This window comes from Arvicola amphibius, chromosome 7 (assembly GCF_903992535.2).
Source record: "Arvicola amphibius chromosome 7, mArvAmp1.2, whole genome shotgun sequence".
NCBI lineage: Eukaryota > Metazoa > Chordata > Mammalia > Rodentia > Cricetidae > Arvicola > Arvicola amphibius.
The window spans coordinates 117421113-117438358 of NC_052053.1; the positions used below are offsets into that span (position 1 = coordinate 117421113).

The 17246-nt window shown below is 38.8% G+C and overlaps 1 protein-coding gene across 1 annotated transcript in view; it reads right to left on the bottom strand.

Annotated features, from left to right (window-relative positions):
* Nucleotides 1-17246, bottom strand: part of Ttc6 (tetratricopeptide repeat domain 6) — a 164115-nt gene that overhangs the window by 67048 nt on the left and 79821 nt on the right. Inside the window, 2 exon segments of the mRNA XM_038336062.1 lie at nt 6098-6202; nt 8895-9030. Coding sequence (XP_038191990.1) covers nt 6098-6202; nt 8895-9030 — 241 coding nt within the window.

Below are 17246 nucleotides of genomic sequence, written 5' to 3' on the forward strand. Positions count from 1 at the left end.
ACTGATCAACATTATTAGCAAAATAAATAAAAGACCTGTAGTAAAAGAACCACTTCCAGAGATGCATGAAAATCCAACTAGAGACATCATATTAATGCAAAATCCACAGTACGGCTCCAGCCTGGGGTCAAATGGGAATGTGCACTTGATTTCTGTAATTTTAACTCTTAGGAGGTATTGGTGACATTACAGTCTTGTAGAGTAGCACTAGATGTCTTACATATCAACAGCGAAATTATTAACAGGACATGTAATTAGGCCTTACTGTTAACAAATGACTTCATTCTTGAGCACAAGTAAGTACTCTAAATGTAAACTAGAGTATAAGTTTTCTTAAATGACTTAACTTTGAATTCTATCACCCAAGTAAGTTACAATACCTGTGTGTTATTATGAGAGGAAAAAGCCATGCAAAGTATGCGCATGAATCTTACAGCCATTGACTTCGGTATTCGGAACCAACTAGAAGACCTAAATTGACAAGCTGACAGTTTCATGGTTAGCTGAACCTTGCTATTCTTCATTTATATGATGAAGGGATAACTTTATAGTTAAAAAAATACTGAAATTTAAAAATCAGTTTTTAAAAGTAGTGTGATATTATCATTGCTAAGGCAATTTAAGAATCAGTGTTAAATTTTGTTCATCCTTTTAGTGGTTCTCAACCTGTGGGTTACAATCCCTTTGGGGGCTGAGCTATCCTTTCAGAGAGGTCTCCTAAGATCATTAGAAAACACAGATATTTACATTACAATTCGTAAAAGTAGCAAAATGACAGTTATAAGTAGCAAAGAAAATAATTTTATGGCTGAATGTAGCATGATTAATAAAAACCCAGAGACAGATATTGGGTTTCAAGCTAAAGATCAGAAAAGCAAAGCAGCCAACTGTAGGCAGGGGCTGCTCATTCATTTCCAGCCACGCAGACCCAAAATAATCATACAGAAACTATATTAATTATAACACTGTTTGGCCAGTCACTTAAGTGTATTGCTAGCTACTCTTCTATCTTAAACTAACCCATTTTTATTATTCTGTGTTTTGCCACAAGGCTGTGGGTTACCAAGTAAAGTTCTGGCATCTGTCTCCTTTGGCAGCTACATGGCATTTCCTTGACTCTGCCTAATATATACATATATATATATATATATATATATATATATATATATATATCTTTTCCAACCTGGTTATAGTCTGTTAAGTAGTTGGCCGAAAGCAGCTTCTTTATTAACCAATGCAAATAAAACATATTCACAACATACAGAAAGGAATCCCACATCACCTTCCCTTTTCTGTCTAATTAAAAAGGAATGTTTTAACATAGCAAGATTATATATAACAAAACAGTTATCAAGCAAGAATTATAGTTACAATATTTAGTCCATTTACATTTGGCAAATTAAGAAAAATACTCTGTCATCGATTCTATCTTTGTGAGTCTAAAATTTTATATCTAATCTATCTTTTATAGTTATAACTATCTTTTGTCAACTCCATAAAAGACTCCAGAAGGATATAATATTGCCTAGGTAAACAGGAAGTGCATTGTAAGCAACTTCCAAAACTCTAAAATTGACAGAGACATCTCACTGCCTGGGCAGTCACCCCAAGTTTTTCTGTAACATTGGAGCATCCATCTTAAGCCTACAGGCCCATAGTATCTGGCAGACTTTTTAATGAAGTAGGAAATTTGAAGCTCTCTTATGCCTTGTACTGGATAAAGTATATCAGCATTTGTCTCCTTCAGCAGCTACATGCCATCTCTTTGACTCCGCCTACTCTATCTATCTATCTATCTATCTATCTATCTATCTATCTATGTTCAAATTTCCTGCCTGGTTTTACTCTACTAAGTCACTGGCCAAAAGCAGTTTCCTTAATAACAAATGTCAATAAAACATATTCACAGCATACAGAGGGGAAACCCACATCAGCCAAACACTAGAGAGACCTTTTACTTCTACCAAAAATTTGGAACTGAAAGGACGAGACCCTCTCTCCACAAATCTTCAGACTCCACACCCAACTGAGTTCCTGTCTCTTCCCATTTATATTCCTCTCTCTGACCAGCCATATCACTTCTATGGGATTAAAAGTATGTAACTCCCAAACTATGGGATTAAAGGTGAGAACCACCACCACCAAGATCTGTTTCTGGATCCATCTTGTAACCCAGGATGGCCTTGAACTCACAGGGAACTATCTGCCTCTGTCTCCTGAGTTCTAGGATTAAAGGTGTGTGACACCACTCCCAGGCCTGTGTGGCTGATTAGTGTGACTGCTTTGCCCCCTGATCTCCAAGCAAGCTTTATTTATTAAAACACAAATAATATACCATTATAGCTGGGGGCCAACACAACATAAGGACCTGTATTTAAAAGTCCCAGCATTTGGGAAGTCTGAAAATCACTGTGTCTGGGTTTCTATTGTCATGATGAAACATCCTAATCAAAAATCATATTCTTTTAAAGTGCTATAAATATAACTTATGACTTTTGTATAAGGACTTAAGTTATTTCACCATTTTTCACTTAGCGTCTTCATTTGTTTTTAAAAATAATTTGTGGGGAGGAGAGTGTTTATTTCACTTACACTTACACACCTCTGTTCATCATCAAAGGCAGGAACTCAAGCACAAGCAGGACAGGAACCTGGAGACAGGTGCTGATGCAGAGCCATGAAGGGGTGCTGCTTACTGGTTTTCTCCCCATGGTTTACTCAGCCTGCTTTCTTATAGAACTCAGAACCACAAGCCCAGGTGGAGCACCACCATGATGGGCTGAACTGGGCCTTCCCCACTCGATCACTAATTGAGAAAATACCCTACAGACTTGCCTGCCTTGAGCTGGATCTTATGGAAGCATTTTCTCAATTGAAATTCCTTTCTCTCAGATGACTTTAGCTTGTGTCAAGTTGATATTAAACTAGCCAGGACAGTATATTTTTCCAAAAACAAAAAAAAAACTTTAGCACAATAGAAGGCAAAAATTTACTAGCCATAACAGAAAGACACTCAGAGTCTGCTATTCTTCAAAGACTACCTGATATGAAACAGAACTTTTGCAGCCATTTGTCCTATGCTCACATAAGACATTCAAGTAACTGGAATTTCAAGTATTTAAAGGGACATTTTTAACAAAACAAAGGCAAAAGCTTCCATACCATCTTTTATGTCAAAACAGAGGAACCATTTAAAAATCAATGGTTGTTTACTATAAAAAATAGCACATATACTAAAGTCTCAGAAGCTGTCAAAATATTTCTCAAAATAAGGTGCCTAACAGTGTACATACAGTTTAATGCCTCATTAAATCTTCAAAACTTGCTTAATATAAAAAATGGGTTTTAGGGGCATAGATAGAGTTACCTAGGAAGCAAAAAGAGGCAAATCCAAGACTCTGATCCCAGAAGCCATGCTCTGCTTAGTCCAGCTCAGTGTCAACAACGGTAACTACGTGTAATGTCCCTGGCTTAGTTAATGGATACTGGGATATGTAATAAACCATGAAACCACAGCACAAATAATAATTTCTAAAAATTTAAAAAATATATACTATATGTTATTAAGGATTAATAATACACTTTATAAAAAAAGCATCATAATTTTTTAAACATTTAAAACCCCACCCCACCTAAGTGGAATATCCAAAAGAAAATGATAACTGCTCCCTCCAAAACAAATTATTTTTAAAAACAAATGAAGACGCTAAGTGAAAAATGGTGAAATAACTCAAATCCTTATACAAAAGTCTTAAGTTATATTTATAGCACTATAAAAGAGAAAGAAAGCAGCTAAAATTCAGCAAAATAAATTAAAGAAATGACTAAACAGAATATCAACATTCTATGATAAGCCATGGAGTCAATAATCAAAAAAATTCAAAAGAAAAATAACAAATTTTCACAATGGCAAAGTGGGACGTAATATTAATCCAAAATATTTCTACTCAAAGACAGTATGCTGAATTCATTCTTTTTTCTGCTGACAGGCCACGATATCTAACAGCTTGACAGCATACATTGTAAATCTCACTAGAAATGTATTAATGACAGTTCTTTACTAATATGTGTATAGTAGTTTGATACAGGATAAACTTTACAACTGAAAACAAAGCAAAATCAAGAAAATTAAGCTACTTTCTAAAAATCCTATTATAGATATGAAAACCATGAGAAATAGAAAAGTTATGCAACATTACAAACAGATTAAAACTGACAGAAAGTAACGGGTATCTCGTAAAACACATGGTTTTTTGTAATAAGTTAACAGCTGACTCTGTATATAAGTAGCTCAAAAATAAGTAAAGAAAACATTTAAATCATTAGAACTTTCCCAAATGGCTTGGTTCTGTCAAAATTCCAAACTTTCAAGAAGATTCCTCCTATCTATATCAACTCTAGCATTTTCTTCTTAATTAAGTAAATAAAAATAACTGGTAACAAAATCAACAAAGGAGATAATCCATGTAGGCAGCCACTCAGTGTGATGACAACCATCTTGGCTGTGACTGCCATTTTGTCCACCAGGTGACTGGGCACACATCCCAAACCCTATAGGAAAAACAAAGTTGTTAAAGCAGTCAGTAGAGCCTGCCATGCTGGCCACTGACACCTGCACTGTTCCTACCTGACATTTAAACACGCTAATAGTTTTTCAGAAAGCCCAGGTAAGTTCCGGTTGGCAACAGGCCACCTTTGACTGGCTCAGTGTATTAACCCCTTTCTTCCTGCCCTGGGGGTATGCAGAAGTGCTGCCCAAGACATCCTTCTCTTTTATTTCATTTATTCTGTTATTTAATGCTTTTAAACTTTTATTGCTTGAGAAGTTCATACATGCATATAGATGAGTTTTAACCAAATATACCTCTCAATCTGTTACTCCTTACCCCCACCGCACACTTTCTCCTCCTAATTTGATATGTTTCATTTTTTAAAGCCACTGAATCCACTTAGTGCTGCCTTTGTGGACATAGGTGAAGGTCCCTCAACTGGAGCATATATGAAGGTAGCCCTTTGGTAAAACATCTGTAAAGAAAACTGACTCTCACTCCTTTAACTATAACCTATAACTCCTCAGGGAGGGTGGGGCTTCATGAACCCCTCCCTCTTTCCATGCTGGTATTTTGACTGGTTTGATCTTGCTTAGGTCTCGAGCATGTAATCATATAACTTAGTGTATACAATGGCCCTGGAACACCCAACAAATACTATTTTGAGATAAAGCAGTGACTTAAAATCGCTCAACTAATAAAGTTTCACAGACAGGTGGATTTAGTTCAGAATCCTACCAAAGCTTCAAAGAAGAATTAACTATCTTATTCCATTATATGAGGACATGCTTGGAAACCTGAGACACCAGGGACATCTGACAGACAGAATCTTAGATTCAGCCCGAGAAGAAAATGCAGCAGGTGCTTGGTGATAAGTAGGGACCTGGGGGGATTCCCAAATGAGCCTGTGCCAACAGGACATGGGGCCATGTACTCTCTTCCTGGCTACCCTTATCGATTGGTTTGGAATGAAGTTTTGTTCTCCACCAAGGTGTAAAAGGCATCCCATCTGGTTTGCCAGGACAACTATAAAATCTTAATTGTGAGGCAGATATCAATAACACGATTACCATGGCCAACCAATTTAATAGGGATTCTTAATTATTACCTAAAATTTCATGATAAATGTCCATTGTCTTCAGGTGCCAAAAGTAAATGAAAATACCATGAGGATTCTTTACACAACTTGCATGACTTTGTAACTGGAAGCCTCAAATAAAATAGTCTTCCAAAAAGAAAACAGATTATTCTTGCCTAGATGCAGTAAGTATTTAATTTAAAGGACATTGGTCATAGTTAAAGCTTAGATATGTATACCAAAATTTGATAAAATAAAAGGATGCATTCCCATACATATGTAATGATAAGTGTTACCATTATTTATGTATGTAAATCATCTCTAAAGTGTCATCCAACCAATCCTGACCTTGACAATAATTACTTGACAAATTATATCACTGTCCAGTAAATTTTATGTCAGAAGCAATTTATAGAAGTTTATTATTAAATAACAGCAAAAATAACAAGATAGAAAATGCATTCATTACCTCGTATTTTGGATATAACAATTCCCTCATGGTTGATTCTGGAATCGCGAATTTGGGTGCAGAAAGATTCCAAAACATCTTTGAAGCTCCTGGATATGCAGAAACCTTTAAAAATATTACAAAAGATTATGACAAATAGTACCAAATGTCCCCTGAATTTAAAAAGCCCAAGCTCCTGTCAAATTGTTTCTAGTTGTTGAGAAAATGGCCTGATTGATCACAGACTCTGAAAACCAAGGAACTCTGACTTGGTACACTGTGAGGAAGACAAAGTAAAGCCAGCAGGGCTAAGTGATGCTGCGATGTGAGGTGAGCCCCACTGCAGGCAAACTGACCAGTCTCAGTGAGACCGAAGATAAGCATGCCACCTGCTTCAGTCGCCCCCTGCTGTGTGTTCTAAACAAGTTCTTATATATACATACATAAATACACACACACATATATATATGTGTGCGTATATGGGGAGATATGTATAGGTCATTCACAGAGCATATTAAATGGAGAAATAAAGCCCAATTTAATTGTATCTTAGGAGAGAAACAGATACCATTATAAACATTATATATAACATTTATAAAACCACTTAGACACAACAATTATAAGATGTAGATAGGACTTACACTGTATTTCAATTGATCATTTCAGAAAAATTTATACAAAAGTATTTATATAAATAAACTAGAACACACAAACACACGAAGATATTACTCAGGATCATAAAGACATAGAGTGAAGTATCAAGTCACAAACTAAAAGCGGAGAGGTAAAGTTATTGAGGATGCTACCAGAATTGGTAATTGCTAAAACTTACTGAGCTTCGAAGAACAAAAGCTTAAAGGGAGTAAAGAGAAATCCAGGATGGAATGCGAAACATAACAAAACATTCTCACTGTTATCATCAGCATGTGGAGCAACCTCACACAGGTAGGTGGGATACTGAGCTCAGTGACTGGACCGGAGTGGGGAATGTAGAACTAAGGAAGAAACCGTCAGCGAGGCATTGTGCTTTAGCTGCTGAAGACCCACGGGAATATGGGCCAGCAATTCCCACACTTCCATTCGTGGATACTGGACTTCCATGGATACTGAATGCAGCAGGGGAGGCTGGTGGGAGCCAGTTTGCCACTATTGGAGTGAGAGTTTAAAGATAAGCAAGGTGGAGCTAGAAAGTTCCATACCACAGTGGATTATGGACTCACATTTAGTTTAATATACGTGCTTGCATACAGCTACATTTACAGACACATGTTTTTATAAATAACATTTTTATCAATCTTTATGAATTCCATAAATGTATTTTGATCATATTCATTCCTGCTCCTCCTTCATCTATCCTTTCTGCCCCTACTCCCCTACCTACACAACATTGACTTTTCTCCCCTTTTGTCCTCTCATTAGAAAACACAGTCATCTAAAACATAATAATAAGATAAATTAAATTAAATTACTGACTTGGAATTTTCTCTTTTCTATTGTACTATGTACTGTTATAAAATTTTTCTTCTCTGCCTTCTTTGGGTTACCTCTCACAATCTTCGACATATTAGATTTTCATCAGGTCAGTAGATTTTAAGATTCCCAAAATGTTGTCTTTAATCATAGATTAAATATAAATTTAATCATAGATTAAACCAGTGTTGTTTGCTGAGCCTTTTATACCTTTTACTGATTATCTAGATGTTGCAGTCAGATGTTGGAAATAAAATATTTTGAAATAGTCAAGTGCAATCATAGAACTCCTCGTTTCTCTTGTCACTTCTGTGACTGAGAATTTCTTCCCATATCTTACATTTTGACATTGGCTACATAAACAGTTTACCATGACTGTGTCCTGGTGTATTTACACTTTTGCCTGTGATTCTGTCTCTGATAACTATCTGATACAAATACAGCCACTAGCATCCTTATTTGATTAGTGTCTACACAATAGCTTTTTAAATTTTCTAATATAAATCAAACCATCTCATATTTTAGCATATTTTTATAGAAACTACATAGTTGGGCCACATTTATTTGTTTTTTAACCCTTTCTGGCATTCTCTGTCATTCTGCATTTAATTAAGGACCATTATATTTACATTTTTTAATTCTCTAGTTTCCTTTTGTCTCTTTGTTTTCTGTTCTTCCTTGTCTTTGAGTTATTTGGACCTATTTTGAATTCTACTCTTATTTTCTGGTGTTATTGAGTATATCTCTTTGTGAGTATTTAATTTAATTTATTTGATCCCGGTATAATACAGCAATAACATCTAATAGTCTACTCCCACAATTACAGAAGAAATGCTAATGAAATATTTTTTGTTTTTTCCAGCTATGTATCTTTTTAAAGCCAGAATTTTTCTCATATATTCTAACCAAACAAACAACCAAAAAAATGCAGAATTTATGAGAATCCAATATACAAAGATATTTGATAAGTAAGTAAATTTAGAAACAAATTATAGTTTTCTCCTTACAGTTAAGTGTTGGAGACTGTAATTAAAGGAAGCATGGCAGTGTGTGGCTGTAACCCCAGCACTAGGGAGATGGAGGCAGAAAGATCACCAGCTAGAAGCCAGCCTAACCTGGCCTACACAGCCAAACAATGCTGCAAGAAAAAAAGCAGCTGTGACTTTATAAACACGCCCTGTGGAATCACATTTAACACTCGTGGTTTTACCATTTTAATGTTCAAAGATACAGTTCACATTAACAATATAAAAGTCCTCAATAACGTTCAAGAATACCAAAAGAGTACAGACCAAAAAGTTTAAGAACACATGAGGTAGAGAAACCTAGTTTTAAAGGGAATTCTTACTTCTTCTCCTGAGAGCTGCAGGTCTGGTTGGTGAGCTTGCCATTGAGTTATCTGCACCAATTCAGGGAATTCCTCTGGTAGGACTGGAGGAACGCTGCCGTACTTCTGTTTCTCAACAGGAATGCCATACAGTATTCTATAATGTGACAGAAATAATAAATTTGATTTTAAATTTATTGATAAAGCAAAAAGGAACACCCTCTTTCCACTTATCTCTGCTTAGAGAAATATACTGATATTTAATATATGCACCAAGCAGATCATAGAGAAGTAAATTCAAATTTTTAAAAATATGGCTCTAAACACAATTGATTTGTAATCTTTGTGATGCATTTGATTCATTTAATGGGGGAAAAGAGCTCACTTTCTACATATGAAACAAAAAAATTAAAACCTTATTCGGGGGCTAGAGAGATGGTTCAGTGGTTAAGAGTACTGGCTGCTCTCCCAAAGGACCTAAGTTCAATTCCTAGAACCTACATAGCAGCTCTTCCAGGGGGTCCAAAAAATCTCTTCTGGTCTCTGCAAGCACCAGGCATATATGTGGTTTATAGACATACATGCAGGTAAAACATCCATATACAAAAAAAAAATAAATTTTAAAACCTTATTTCTAGCTTTCTTCCCCACTCCAAATCCACAGTCAAACAGCATTTTTTAGACTGGGGTCAAAACACCGACCTAAGCAGGATTGCCAACACACTGTAGTTTTCCCTTTTGGCTTAGATCTTGCCAAGTTGAAAATGTTTAGCATCACATTTGCTTCCGTAGACAACACAGGTTTATAGCTAAGAATGGATAGCATACAGGTATATTTAGTATAAAACTTTAAGTTTGAGAGCAGAGGTAATCAATAATAAATGACTGAAGAGACTTCTTAATAGTTAATGTTCTATTGTAAGCATGCTGTAATAAGTATAAAATAAACATAAATCAGGCTTGGTCGGATTGCAGCAGCGTCAATCACACATGATTGACATGCTCTGATTTTCTAACATTCCATTAAAGGCACATATAATAGCTCCATGAGTTACCAACTGTCAAGGCTAAACATCCACAAAACCAGTTGACTTGCCATTTCATAATAATCTGAACTCTCAGAGCCCAACTTCTGGGGAAAGTCACCTCTTGCCTGTCTTTAGTCAAATACATGGATTCAAAGAGAAATTACAAGCAGCTCCCAGCTAGCTGAATGCACAGAAAGTCAGTCCTCCTGATGGTGGTGAGGACGGCCAGGTAAGAACTCTCCAGCAGCTGGGGTGTCCTAGATATGGCCTAGGACCTCTCTCCAGGGCCGATCCCACACATAGCATGTAGAAGGAAGGAGGTTCTGAGGTTTCTGTTGCAAGCACAGTCAGGACACCCCGAGTTCTTCCACAGTTACTGCTTTTGTTCGTTTTCATTTTTATTTTGCCAGGGAGGATAACAAATAAGACTAAAAATCTGGGACAAAGACATGTGATTCCCTGACTCTTAACTAAGGGGCCGTGTTAGCAGAATGGGCTTTGGGTTCTCAGCTTTCCCGAGACTGGAGGAGAGGTTCCCCTGGCAGCCAGTTTGTAGTGATGAGCTGCGGGCAGGCCTGCTTTTCATCCTGCCCAGCTCCCGGCCACCGGCTAGCTTATACCCCGAAATAACATCACACAAATTGTATTCTTTTAAACACTGCCTGGCCCATTATTTTCAGCCTCTTACTCACATCTTGACTAACCCATATCTAATAATCTTTGTAACACCACTAATGGTGTCTTACCAGGAAAGATTCAGCACATCTGACCTGGTGGCTGGCTTCATGGCATCTCTCTCTCTCTGAGGAGAGGCAGGGCAGTCTATCTCACTTAGGAGAGGCATGGCATCTGACTAAGCCATCTACCTCACTTCCTTCTTCCTGTTCTGTCTACTCCACCCACCTAAGGGCTGGCCAAGGCAGTTTCTTTATTAAGGAATGAAATCAACACAAACAGAAGATTCTCCCACACCAGTTCAGTTGCAGTGTGGGTATTTCTGCACATCTTCCCAAGTGAATGCCCATTTGTTTCAACCCTCCCGCTAATCAGCAGTTGCTCAGTTCCTCAATTCCGTCTTGCTTCAAACAGCTAAAAGTATTTCTGTTTTCTGCAACTCAGTCCTGACCAGTAGGTCTGGAAAAGAACAGGCTCGGGTCTAGAGACTAAGAAAATGAGCCTGGAGTATAAATCCATCAGACCGTGGAGGGAGGTGACAGGGGTCAGGGGCAGGGTGACGTAAAGCGCTTACAGCACTGCCATTCTTCTCTTCAGCTGAGAGTCATAAACAGGGTGGCAACCATCATTCAGTTTCCAAAGGCACAATTAAGTGTTATGTGTTAGTTGGTCAAAAGAATGTGGAAGATGTCACTGGCATTCCACAGTGCCAGCTCCGGCAGACATGCCCAGAGCCTTAGTGGAATGGCCATCCAAGGTTAGCAAGAGTTCCCACGTGACAGAGATGAGCCAGTTAGTTGTAATTTTCTCTCTTCGTTTGCTGTGAGCCCTTATTTTGAGAGAAGAGAATCCAACCTTCCTCAAGTTCTCATCTTTGGGAAACATCACCATTTTATGAGTTCAGACGGAAAGTCTCCTGATCTCCGACCGTGCCCTCAATTCCAACAGGGTATTCTGCTCACTCTCTACAGTGCCTCTCCTGGCCATCACAGCTCCTCATCTGACTCCTGTGATATCATCTTTTCTGTTTCTTTACCTCCAGCCTCTCCCTCCTCCAATTCCTGTTACAGACCCATGGCAGACTGTGTCAATCACTTCCTCTCCAAATGCTCCAATGATTAACTAACAATAGGGCCTAAACTACAAAACCGTGCAGCCAGGCTCCTCCAAACGCTGGAGTCTACTGATCTTACCAATCCTACTTCACACCCCCAATGCGCCATTCAATCCATATACTATGAAAAGGTGAACTAGGTACTGGAGACCGAGTACCATGTATAGATCACCATTGGAGCAGCCAAGCCAATACACAATTGTAGGATCCTGAGGCTCTGGAAATGGGAACAAGCAAGAGCTAGAAACTTGAACTCTTTTTCCAAGACCTATACAGCTCTCCCCCAACCCAGACAAAACTCACCTTTGTCTCCTTAAACTTCCTCCTGTGTTTGATCTGCTCTTTCATTATAGAATATACTCCATCTTGTCTTGTATTTTTCTCATAATGGAAAATAGCATGAGGCTGGGGAGATGACAACACTAACTGTTCATTTCCCAAGGACTTGACTGTAGTAGTTATAATGTAAATGGTAAATTTTAGCTAAGTAAAAAGAGTCTTATATGGGGTGGGGTGCTGAAAACCAAAGCCCAGCATGGGCTGTTGGAGTAGGTCCATGGGGACTCCCTAACTGTCACAAGCATCTTATATGTACTTGGTAGAGATGCACCTAATGGATGGGAAACTGGGGATGTGAACCCAGTGATCTATGTTTTCGCCATCCCTGCAGCTGATTCTGATACTGTTTGAGAGCCTCTGATTATCACTAGCCTTTCTAAAACAGCTCAATCACACAACACCCTGAGTGACCATCAAATCTACATCGTCCACCCCTCCTCTGGAAATTCTGATTCAGTAGGTTTGAGAGTTAGTATACTGACCAAGCACACCAAATCGTCTTTATGCTTAAGCAAGTCTAAACACGGGCTGGAGAGATGGATCAACGGTTAAGAGTATTGGCTGCTCTTTCCGAGGTCCTGAGTTCAATCCCCAGCAACCACATGGTGGTTCACAACCATATGGGATAATAACGCCCCAATGCCCTCTTCAGTTTAATACTCTCTTCTGTCAGGCAGACATATATGCAAATAGAGCAATCAAATGTATAAATAAATCTTTTTTAAAAAAAAGGGAAAGAAAGTTCAAATATCACTGACACTGTGAGAAGACTGAGACTCTGCAATGAGGCTGGAGCCTGGATTTTAATCCTAAATTGGCCACTTGCTATTATGTTGGTGCTATGGTTTGAATATGATTTGTATTCACCAAAACTCACACTGAGTCCTGTTCCCAAAAGTAGCAATGTTAAGAAGTAGGGACTAACGATAAGAATTTGTGTCATAAGGCTACATCTCTGTTGAATGAATCAATGCCTTGTTATAGAAGCAAGTTGGCTCTGGTGGATAAGAATTCATCTTTGATTTTTCTCATGAGTTGCAGAAGCGTGTGTCTCTGACCAGATGCAGCTGACAACTCTGGAACATCTAAGACTCCAGTACAAACCTGGTTACTTGGTTGGTTGTTGATAAATTACCTAGTCTTGAGCATTCTGTTAGACCAACACCAATACCTTCTCTTCCTCAATCTGTTCCCTCATTTGTAAATGGCAACACTGGCTGGTTCTTATATCCACAGCTTAGGAATAATATATGCAGTGGGTGTTTCGAATCATACATGTTCAGTAAATAGGTGAAATTTTAATCCATATTGTTACAATCAAGGAAGAGGCTAAAGGAGAAAAACAAGCCTCTTTTTTTTTTTTTTACTGTTAGACAGTAAAAGCTACATCCTTTTCAGAGTCGACACTGATCTACCGTCACAGTCAGCAGTACCAGTCTACTGCCGACCAGGGTAAGAAATACATTTCTTACTGTGAGTCGCCGCCAGAGATCAGAGGACATGTGACCTGAAGTGTGAGAACTCTTCTCTAGGTCGTCTATAAGCACCAGGGAACCAAAGCCTAGGAAGCATGGCAGTTTCTCTCTCTGGAAGCCTCTTCTGCCTTAGGAGAGGAGCTCTACAATCACAACAGCTTCCCTCTCTTTTCCTTAGAAAGTGGACCTTGCTACAAGGCACAAAATCTGAGGGAAAGCTCTCGGGAACAACGTACCATCCCCTTCTGGTAATTCTCAAAATATGTGCATGGGAAAGCTAAAGAAGTTCACTTACAAAAAGTTTAGCAAGGTACCATGTACATGCAATAGGCTGTTCTATATTCCGTTTTCAAAATATTCATAGCTAAACACGAAACTTTTACATGCCTTTTATAGGATCTTGCTCCATAATCTGTAAGGCTGTAACTTATAGAAGAGATTGTTTTTAAAAAAAAATTCCTAGGACTGGAGAAACTTTCCATGCTCAGCTGGCTAGATGCTAACCTACACACATGTTTCTTTATCCTCGTGTAATTTTTCTTTAAAATCTGCAGCAGAGGCAGATGAATATTTTGCATGATTTTTTGAAAGCAAAGAACAGAATATCAAAAATTATGAGCTTATAAAAATATATTTGTAATGACACAGATCTTTATTTTTGTAAATGTGATGGGAGTTGTACTGTTGAACCACTGAAAGTTCGTTGCTACATGCAAACAGTGACATCTGGTGGAATGAGGCTGCTTTACTTTAAAAAAAAATACAGCTTTTCCAAATATGTTAAAGTTAGAAAGTTATGGGGAAAGATTACAAATCATTTATTTTTATGTATTTCCATTTAAGAACAAAAATATAATCTTAGAACATCTTATCAAATACTAATATGTAGAGTGCAATGGCTTTTGTCATCACCACTCTGTGTGGTTGGAAACACACAGAAGTGGGGCTCCACAGCCAAGAGTGCTTGCAGCTCCTCCACAGTTCCCAGTTTCATCTTCAGTACCCACACGGTGGTTCACAACACTATTAACTCCAGTTCAAAGGGATCTGAGACACTCTCCCGGCCTCTGTGAATGTTAGCCATGGGCACAATGTCTATCCCAGACATACTAGACTCTCTGATATAATGCCTCGGGTTATTGCCTAGATCACACAGCAAGGTGGTCATGAGGAGGACACAGTGAGGTCGGGAAGAGGCTGACTACGGAGAAGTGCCAGACAATAAGAATGAGGTCCCTGATACCCAGGCTGGGAGGAAATAAAGAGAAAGAGGCAAAGCCCATTACGAATGAAGTACAACAGATCACAGACGATGGTATCCTAGAGCTGGCCACAGAAAGCTTTAGCACGAGACAAGGGCACATTCTAGTGGGCAGCGAAGTGCCATGAGTGATGGGGAATTACAAAGAAAATAGGCAACATTCAGAAACTCCAAAGCTTTATGGACTTGCAGAGTTAGCATAAGGAAGTCTCTCACAGTTAGTCATGTCCTCCCTCTAGATTCCTGGAAGGGCACAGACACTCGTCAAGTCATGTAATAAGAACAATCCCCCACCACACTTTGAGCAAATACTCTGATTCCAAACCTAGATGGCAATGGAACAAATGTGAGCTACAAAGGGTAAGTGAGCGTGTGTCTACCTATGCGACCAGGGACTGACAACAGGGTGAGAATGGGTACTCGGGACAGAGCATAAAGAGGTGCAGCAAAGACCACAGTGAGATTCGGGGCCGCCTGAGCCTGCATCCTAGCTGAGCAGCTATAGACATATGAACCTGTTTCCTAAATGCCATGCTGCAATTTCTTCATTTGCAAAATTTTATAGACTAAGTCCTTGTTAGTATGAACGACTCTCTTTGGTCTCTGTTACATATTATTTTTTTTTTTTTTTACCAAATATCACTACCTTTCTTGAAGGAGTTGGAAAAACTTCCACGTACACTCGTTCTTCATATACCTGATTTGTAAGTTGTACGATGTAGAGATAACAATGCTGAGATAATTATACACCTGTCTCGGCACAAGACATTTCATATCTCTTCCAAGGAGAAGAAGCTTTCACAATAATGCAGTGCAAGGGGTGAACTAGCCTAGGCAGTGCTGGAGAGCTCACCCTGGTGGTGAGGAGAGGAAAGGTGACTGGCCGACTAATGGTGTAGGAGGTCCTTCTGTCCATGTGTTGCTTTTATTGGTTAATGAATAAAGAAACTGCCTTGGCCTAGTTGATAGGGCAGAACTTAGGGAGGCGGGGAAGATAAAACTGAATGCTGGGAGGAAGAAAGGCAGAGTAAGAGAGAGATTTTATGGAGCTGCCACCAGAGTCAGACATGCTAAATCTTTGCCAGTAAGCCACTGCCATGTGGTGATTAATAGAAATGGGTTAAATCAAGATGTGAGAGTTAGCCAATAAGAAGCTAGAGCTAATGGGTCAAGTAGTGATTTAATTAATACAGTTTCTGTGTTGTTATTTTGGGGCTAAGCTAGCCAGGCAGATGAATAAGCAGCTGCTTTCCCTTGCAACAGACTAACCCTGCAACTACCAAGAGCCAGAACCAAGACCCACCCCAACATCCACCCCATCTATGATCTGTAGGCCAGACCTGCAGATCCAAAGCTGCAGGAACTCCAGGACATAAGGTAACAACAGGATATCCAAGAAGAAATCCAGTGAGGGCCCAGCATCAATGGTGTGGCAGAAACCAGAGGCCTTGAACCAGACCAGTGACTCTTTGTAATGAACACTATGTCACGCAACAGCATCCATGGCAAGATATTTCCTTTTTTTCCTCTCTATTAAATTTTATTTTGTGGGGAGAGGTTTGTGGGGGTGAGATACATGATGTGAAAGATGTAAAGAATAAATAAAAATGTTTAAAAAAGAAAGAAAAAAGAGGATAAGTTAAAAATGGAAGAAATGAGTAAATCCCTTAAAGAAGGCCGAGGAAAACCAAACAGTTGAAGAAACCAATAAAAGTGTTAAAGACATTAAAATGGAAATAAAAGCAATAAAGAAAACACATACTAAGTTAGGCTTAGTGGTGCACACCTTTAATCCTAATACTTAGGAGGCAGAGGAAGGTGAAACTCTGTGAGTTCAAGGCCAGCCTGATCTACAGTGTGAGTTTCAGGACAGCTAGGGGCATTACACAGAGAAACCAAGTCTTGGGGAACAAAAGAAAGGAAGAAAGAGGGGGAGGGAATGAGGGAGGGAGGAAGGGAGAGAAGAAAGGAGGAAGGAAGGAAAAAAGAAAGACGAAAAAGAAAAGTCAATGAGGTGATTCCCAATGATATTTTACTTACTATACTCATAGATGGGTGCCTAGGGCAATAGCCATCAGAGAGGCTTCCAGGCTTTATAGACTCACACCCAAACATTAGGCAAGAGCTCAGGAGCAACACCTTAGAAGAATGGGAGGAAGAATTTTAGAAGCCACAGGGGTCAAGGACACATAATCATGGCTGACAAAATCAACTAAGGAAGGCTCATAGAAGCTCACCAAGACAAAAGTGGCAATCACCAAGCCTAAACGGGTCTTTGCTAGATCCTTTGCATACATGTTGTAGTTGTTTAGTTTGGAATTTTTGTGGGACTCTTAGCTGTAGAAGTAAGAGTATCTCTTGACTCTTTTGCCTGTTCTTCGGACCCTTTTCCTCCTACTTGGAGGCTTGATATATACGGGTTTGTGCCTAGTCTTATTGAATCTAATTATACTGTATTCGGTTGGTATCACTGGAAGGCCT